At 46.6% G+C, this 8,128-nt stretch overlaps 1 protein-coding gene and 4 non-coding genes across 5 annotated transcripts; 1 reads left to right on the plus strand and 4 right to left on the minus strand.

The window, feature by feature from the left end:
• Positions 1-3,145: 3,145 nt before the first annotated feature.
• Positions 3,146-3,264, minus strand: LOC111474946. The gene has a single exon (XR_002716228.1). It is a non-coding gene; the product is annotated as a 5S ribosomal RNA (ribosomal RNA).
• Positions 3,265-3,397: 133 nt separating this feature from the next.
• On the minus strand, positions 3,398-3,516 carry LOC111474950. The gene has a single exon (XR_002716232.1). It is a non-coding gene; the product is annotated as a 5S ribosomal RNA (ribosomal RNA).
• A 133-nt stretch (positions 3,517-3,649) lies between these two features.
• Positions 3,650-3,768, minus strand: LOC111474951. Its single transcript, XR_002716233.1, has one exon. It is a non-coding gene; the product is annotated as a 5S ribosomal RNA (ribosomal RNA).
• Positions 3,769-3,901: 133 nt separating this feature from the next.
• On the minus strand, positions 3,902-4,020 carry LOC111474948. Its single transcript, XR_002716230.1, has one exon. It is a non-coding gene; the product is annotated as a 5S ribosomal RNA (ribosomal RNA).
• A 590-nt stretch (positions 4,021-4,610) lies between these two features.
• LOC111474945 lies at positions 4,611-8,035 on the plus strand (the record flags this gene model as incomplete). Its single annotated transcript, XM_023119748.1, has 4 exons — positions 4,611-6,013; positions 6,194-6,381; positions 6,469-7,159; positions 7,226-8,035. Coding segments are annotated over exons 1-4 (3,092 nt in total), but the record flags the coding sequence as incomplete, so codon positions are not given.
• Positions 8,036-8,128: the final 93 nt, after the last annotated feature.

The following is an 8,128-nucleotide window of genomic DNA, read 5'->3' on the forward strand; positions in this document are numbered from 1 at the left end:
TCAATCGGTCGCTAATGTGAAGCCTAGACGGGAAGATGCCACATGAGGCCTGGTACAATAGAAAGCCAGTGGTACATCATTTTCGAGTGTTCGGATGTGTCGCATACATGAAGGTAGCGCGTTCCAATCTTGTCAAGCTCGATCCAAAGGGGTTGAAGGTCGTCTTCATCGGCTACAAACCTGGGAGCAAGGCGTACAGACTCTATGATCCTGCGGGGGGTGAGCCCACGTGTCTCGTGATGTCATCTTCGACGAAAGCACCTTCAGGCAGTGGAACGACGTGATCGAGACAGCCCACAACCCAAATCAATTCACGGTGGAGTACCTCGTCATCGAGCCAGAAGAAGGAGGAGCACAGCATCAGGAACCGTCACAGCCGCCAGCAGTTGCACCCCTTGAACCAGTGGAATTTGCAACACCACGGACTGTGGATTCGACGCTGGATGTCGATCACGATGAAGATCTGGTAGCCAGGTACTGGAGGATGGACGACCTAGTGGGAGGAGGTGAAGCCCCTAGACTAGCAGCACGCAAACTGGAACAAGAGGTGGCCGAACTGCATGTCATCAACGCAGATGAACCGAACACCTTCGCTGAAGCAGAAAGGAACCCGTGCCAGCTGAAGGCAATGCAGAAGGAGATGAAATTCATCACCGAGAACCAGACATAAAGTCTAGAGGATATGTCACTGGGACACCAAGTCATAGGGCTCAAATGGGTCTTCAGACTGATGCGAACGAAAAGGGAGAAGTTGTGAAACTCAAGGTCAGTCTGGTGGTGAAGGGCTACGTCTAGAAGCAAGGAGTGGATTTTGAGGAGGTATTCGCACCAGTGACAAAGCTGGAATCTACCCACCTATTGCTGGCAATCGCGGCACATCATTCCTGAGAAGTCCACCTCATCGACGTGAAACCCGCGTTCCTAAACGGAGAGCTGAAGGAGACTGACTATGTTCAACAACCACCGAACTTCCTGGACAACGACAACCCTGACAAGGTATTGTGCCTGCACAAGGCACTCTATGGGCTTCGGCATGCACCACGAGCCTGAAACACGAAGCTCGACAGTACCCTATTATCGCTAAAGTTCAAGCGCTGTGCCTCTGAGCATGACATGTACACGCCCGGCCACGACGAGTAGCGACTAATCGTGAGAGTGTATGATATAAACCAAAAAACATCAATCATACAATATACTTCAATGAAGATGTGAAGAAAATGTTGTCAAAATTATCAAAAGATGTTTTAATTCATGCCACATTGAAGAAGAATGAAGTTTGATTGTTATAAATTTTGGGTGGGTTACAATTTAGAGTTATTGTATTTTAAGACATTTTATTTACTTTAGGTTACATTTACATAATGGCTAATTATGGCCATAAAGTATGAAGGTTACAACTCTTGGAGTGCCTTTAATAGTTTCATTTTTTAGGCTATATAAAGCCATGTATATTGTATTGGTAAGAGACTTGGAAAATATAGAAAAAGAAGCATTTGTCCTCTTCTTTAGCCAATGGCTAAGTTTCTTTGCAATTCTATGTAGTTTAGGTTGCATGTAGAATCATTCAAGCTCGACATGATTAATCTTGCTTGTGGAGTGATTCGAATCTCAAGCAAGTGTTCTTGCCTTGAGATATTTGATCAACAAGAATCATTCAAGCTAGACATGATCGATTTTGCTTGTGGAGTGATTTGAATTTCAAACAATGTTCTTGCCTTGAGATATTCGATCAACAAGGTAATCCGAATCTTACTCCCCTTGTAGTGGTTCCTTATCTTATCAGTGTACGTCGATGACCTCATAATCACTGGAGGCGACATGGAAGTCCTCGGAAGATTCAAGAGGGAGATGTCAAAGAACTTCAAGATGAGCGATCTTGGCATGCTCAGCTACTACCTCGACATCGAAGTGCAACAGGGTACTACCGGCATCACCATCTGCTAAAGTGCATATGCGAAGAAGCTGTTGGACACAACTGGGCTTGTGGACAGTAACCCTATAAAGACTCCAATGGAGGGCCCGACTCCAACTAAGGAAGGCCGGCACTATGACGGCAATTAATGCCACCAATTACCGCAACATTGTCAAAAGCCTGCGCTATCTGATAAACACACGTCCTGACCTTGCTTACTTAGTTGGATACGTAAGTAGATTCATGGAAGAACCTAGGGAGGAGCCTCTTGTGGTTGTCAAGCGCATCCTGCACTATGTGGCTGGAACCAGAGGCTGGGGTGTGAGATACTGCACCAGGAGAGGAAAGGAGAAGCTTGAGCTTGTTGGCTACAGCGATAGTGACATGACCGGTGACGTTGATGATCGTAAGAGCACCAGTGGGGTGATTTACTTCCTCTCAGGCAGTGCGATCTACTAGCAATCAACAAAACAAAAGGTAGTTGCTTTGTGATATGAACCAAGAGACATCAATCATACAATATGCTTCAATGAAGATTTGAAGAAAATATTGTTGAAATTATCAAAAGATATTTCAGTTCATGCCACATTGAAGAGAAATGAAGTTTCATGTTTTGAATTTTGGGTGGATTACAATTTAGAGTTATTGTATTTCATTAATGTATTTTAAGACTTTTAATTTACTTTAATTAAGGTCATTTAGTTCATGCCTAGAATTGATTAATTATTTATATATTTTTCAATCTTTCCATTTATTTGTTGATTGTCATTTCCACCCTCCTTGGCCTTTTGACTTTGTTCTCATTTTATTCCTAAAGATCATATTTAGATCTTAAAAAAACAATATAGAATTTTACTTCTTAATATTGTGTTTATACATAGTTAGGGCATGTGCAATTCTACTAAAAAATATAATAGTCCCTTATTTGTTTGATTGTTTATTATTTTATTTTTATGTTATTTTACAATTAACTTGTCATGATTGTCCATGCCCAATCCCAATGAACAACCCTTCGATCCGATCTGCCTGCCCTTATTGCACGGTTTACAGAGCACTTGTGTATGTGATGTCAGCCCAGCCTCGAAAATCAAGCTTTGCCCTGCTTATTCACTCGGACTGGGACCCTTATTGCACGGTTTACAGAGCACTTGTGTATGTGATGTCAGCCCAGCCTCGAAAATCAAGCTTTGCCCTGCTTATTCACTCGGACTGGGAGAAATTGAAAGAAAAAAAGGGGTGCAACACGAGGACTTCCCAAGTGGTCACCCAACTTAGTACTACTCTCGCCCAAGCACGCTTAACTGCGGAGTTCTGATGGGATCCGGTGCATTAGTGCTGGTATGATCGCACCCGACATGCCATGCGCACAAAATCGGATTTAACGCATGCGGGGCGGCATGATCGAAACGCGATGGGCGTGAGCGGGGGAGGTTCTCATTTTGCCCTGCTTATTCACTCGGACTGGGAGAAATTGAAAGAAAAAAAGGGGTGCAACACGAGGACTTCACAAGTGGTCACCCAACTTAGTACTACTCTCGCCCAAGCACACTTAACTGCGGAGTTCTGATGGGATCCAGTGCATTAGTGCTGGTATGATCGCACCCGACATGCCATGCACACAAAATCGGATTTAACGCATGCGGGGCGGCATGATCGAAACGCGATGGGCGTGAGCGGGGGAGGTTCTCATTTGCAGAGAAAGGAAGAAAAGAACTGGGAGAAATTGAAAGAAAAAAAGGGGTGCAACACTAGGACTTCCCAAGTGGTCACCCAACTTAATACTACTCTCGCCCAAACACGCTTAACTGCGGAGTTCTGATGGGATCCGGTGCATTAGTGCTGGTATGATCGCACCCGACATGTCATGCGCACAAAATTGGATTTAACGCATGCGGGGCGGCATGATCGAAACGCGATGGGCGTGAGCGGGGGAGGTTCTCATTTGTAGAGAAAGGAAGAAAAGAACTGGGAGAAATTGAAAGAAAAAAAGGGGTGCAACACGAGGACTTCCCAAGTGGTCACCCAACTTAGTACTACTCTCGCCCAAGCACGCTTAACTGCGGAGTTCTGATGGGATCCGGTGCATTAGTGCTGGTATGATCGCACCCGACATGCCATGCGCACAAAATTGGATTTAACGCATGCGGGGCGGCATGATCGAAACGCGATGGGCGTGAGCGGGGTGTCACGGTCATGCTCGTCCAGGGCGTGTTGCCCATGGCCGCATGCCTATGGCAAGCCAAACCCTTGTCATGTCTTTTCATTCTAGTGTTTTTACTTCTATAGTTCTAGGGCGTATGACGCCTCAAAAATATCATGTCTAGGCCTGCCAGACATAAAATGTCTCAAAATGTACTATAGGGGGATATGACTAGTTGTCAACTTCTCCCTACCCAAGGTTATATATGCTAAGCCGTTGTTATCTCTCTCTTGCTTGCTTATATAACGTCTCTTTCAAAAATCTCTCTTTCTAAAATCTCTCTCTACCCTCGTTTTCCAAAACCTTCTTTTAAAACCGAGGCTAGAGGCTCGATCATACGTCGCTTGGCCGTAGGCGACGCAAGTACAAATTGGCTCAGCTCACTTGTCGTTGGAAAGTGAGTGCCGTACAATCGCTAGTCCGCTGCCTTTAAGAGCGCGATTGTGTCAAGTGGTATCAGAGCTTTGTTAGCTCCGTGACACAGTAAAGACCGAAACCATGTCGACGACAAAGTCGACACCCAAAGCACAAGCCGACCGGCTTACGCTAATAGAGGAGGAAATGCTGTTCCTCAAAGAAGTCCCTGACACCCTCCGCTTCCTGGAAGCACGGGTGACCGAATTGAGTGAGAAAGTCGTAGGAATCGACGCAATGGGCAACCGCTTGGATGGGTTGCCAATCGCAGAATTGATGTTTCGAGTGACCTCGCTCGAAGAAAGAGTTGCTCCTACGAGCAGCCCAAAACCATCTGGTAGTCCGGATAGCTCTGTCGCGCACAAGGAGGGACGTGGCGAAGAGTTCGACGTGCTACAAAATACAATGATGAGCTTGTTCAATGGACTAGCTGATGAGTTCAGAACAACAATCGATGACATCCAAGAAAGAATGGCCTCCATGGGCACTCGAATTGAAGTGACCATGAAAGCCGTGGAGAACGTCACGGCTGGACAAACAAATACAGGGTCCAACAAACTAAGATTCCCAGAACCTAGAGCCTTTAAAGGGAATCAGGACGCCAAAGAGTTAGAAAACTTCATCTTTGATGTCGAACAGTACTTCAAAGCCACAACGACTTGTGCTGACGACAAGAAGGTGACCGTAGCTTCGATGTATCTCACAGACGACGCCAAACTGTGGTGGCGTACGAAGGTGCAAGACATCGAGGATGGATTGTGCACCATTGACTCGTGGGAGGACCTTAAGAAAGAGTTGAGGGACCAGTTCCTCCCCGAAAACGCAGAACATTTAGCAATGGAAAAGCTAGTAGCCCTGAAACACACTGGAAGCATAAGAGACTATGTCAGACAGTTCTCAACCCTGATGCTCGATATCAGGGGCACATCAGAGAAGGACAAGGTGTTCTTCTTTATAAATGGGTTGCAACCGTGGGCCAAAACAAAGCTACACGAGAACAAGGTCCAAACCCTAGCCGCCGCAATGGCCTGTGCCGAGAGACTCCTAGACTATGGGAACGAAGCGGGATCCCAAAGGAGAATAACACCAGCCCCAAACACTGGTGGCAAGCCATACAAACCACCAAGTCATCGAAATGGAAGCCCCAACAGGCCGAACGGAGGTAACGACAGACCAAGCGGATGGACGGATAGACCTCCACAGAATAACCAAGCAGGGACATCTCGAGGACCTTACCATCAAAGGAACCACCCGACGACGCCGTTACAATGCATGCTCTGTAAAGGTCCCCACAAGGTATCTTACTGTCCTCATCGGGCCTCTCTCACTGCGCTCCAAGTGTCCATTCAAGAGAGCAATGACGCAAAGGTTGAGACTATGCTTGACAAGAAGGAAGATCAGGACAATCCCCGAATGGGCGCACTTAAATTCTTGTCAGCTCTCCAACGGAAGGTCGAACCGAAGGAGATAGTAGAGAAAGGACTCATGTTCGTAGATGCGACAATAAATTTCCAACCGAATAGGAGCACTCTGATAGATTCAGGAGCGACCCACAACTTTATCGCTGATCAAGAAGCCCGAAGATTAGGACTCACTATAGGAAGGGACCCGGGAAAAATGAAAGCTGTCAACTCTGAGGCCTTGCCTATTGTGGGAGTTTCCAAAAGAGTCCCCTTTAAAATAGGGGATTGGACAGGAGAGCTAGATCTTGTCGTAGCTCGCATGGACGACTTTGACGTGGTACTTGGGATGGAGTTCCTCCTAGAACACAAAGTTATCCCAATGCCGCTGGCAAAGTGCTTAGTGATCACTGACCGCAACCCCACAGTAATACCTGCAAGCATCAAGCAACCAGGTAATCTTCGAATGATCTCGGCCATACAATTGAAAAAGGGACTCGCACGAGAGGAACCTACATTTATGGCCATACCATTGATGGAAGTAACAACCACCGAAGAAACTGTCCCAAATGAAATCAATGAGGTACTAAACGACTATGCTGACATAATGCCAGAGAGCTTACCCCAAACATTACCACCTCGTCGAGGCATTGATCACGAAATCGAACTCATCCCCGGAGTTAAACCGCCAGCGAAGAACGCATACCGGATGGCTCCGCCCGAGCTAGCCGAATTAAGGAAACAACTGGATGAGTTGCTGAAGGCGGGATTCATCCGCCCGGCAAAGGCACCCTATGGAGCCCCCGTACTGTTCCAGAAGAAGAAGGATGGGACGTTGCGTCTGTGTATAGATTATAGAGCCTTAAACAAGGTGACGGTACGCAACAAATATCCACTACCGATAATATCCGACTTGTTCGACCAACTTCACGGGGCCAAGTACTTCACGAAGTTGGACTTACGATCAGGGTATTACCAAGTACGTATTGCCGAAGGGGACGAGCCCAAGACGACGTGCGTAACAAGATATGGGGCCTTCGAATTCCTAGTAATGCCCTTTGGCTTGACAAACGCTCCAGCTACTTTCTGCACGTTGATGAACCAAGTTTTCTACGAATACTTGGATCAGTTTGTCATAGTATACCTCGACGACATAGTGGTTTACAGCACAACCCTAGAGGAACACAAAGTGCACTTGAAGCTGGTGTTCGACAAACTGCGACAAAACCAACTGTATGTCAAGAAAGAGAAATGTGCATTCGCACAAACATGCATCAACTTCCTTGGACATGTCGTCAGATGTGGACAGATTAGTATGGATAGCGATAAGATAAAAGCTATCCAAGAATGGAAGGTTCCTACTTCCGTATCCGATTTGCGGTCCTTCTTAGGATTAGCCAACTACTATAGGCGGTTCGTCGAAGGGTTTTCACGACGAGCCGCCCCATTGACAGAGCTGTTGAAGAAAGACCACACTTGGTCGTGGTCAGATGATTGTCAAATGGCCTTTGAAGATCTGAAAACAACCATGACGAGGGGTCCTGTCCTCGGATTGGTAGATGTTACAAAGCCATTTGAAATAGAAACAGACGCTTCCGACTTTGCCCTAGGTGGGGTCCTTATTCAAGAAGGCCACCCCATCGCTTTCGAAAGTCGAAAACTCAATGACGCCGAACGTAGATACACTGTCTCCGAAAAAGAAATGCTGGCAGTAGTCCATTGCCTTCGAGTCTGGAGACAATATCTCTTGGGATCACAGTTTGTAGTGAAGACGGATAACAGCGCCATTTGCCACTTCTTTGATCAACCAAAATTGACGGCAAAACAAGCCCGGTGGCAGGATTCGTTGGCTGAATTCGACTTCAAGTTCGAACACAAAGCAGGGAAGAGTAATCAAGCAGCCGATGCACTGAGTCGGAAGGGCGAACATGCGGCCCTGTGCATGTTAGCCCATATTCACTCAAGTAAGATCGATGGATCGATGCGCGACATCATCAAGGAACATTTACATAAAGACCCATCAGCCAAAGCCGTCGTCGAACTAGCTAAAGCTGGGAAAACACGACAGTTTTGGGTTGAGGGAGACCTTCTGATGACAAAAGGAAACAGGTTGTATGTCCCAAGAACGGGAGAACTGAGGAAGAAGCTCATTCAGGAATGTCATGATACCTTATGGGCCGGACACCCCGGGTGGCAAAGAAC

Source organism: Cucurbita maxima, unplaced genomic scaffold (genome assembly GCF_002738345.1).
Source record: "Cucurbita maxima cultivar Rimu unplaced genomic scaffold, Cmax_1.0 Cma_Scf00866, whole genome shotgun sequence".
NCBI lineage: Eukaryota > Viridiplantae > Streptophyta > Magnoliopsida > Cucurbitales > Cucurbitaceae > Cucurbita > Cucurbita maxima.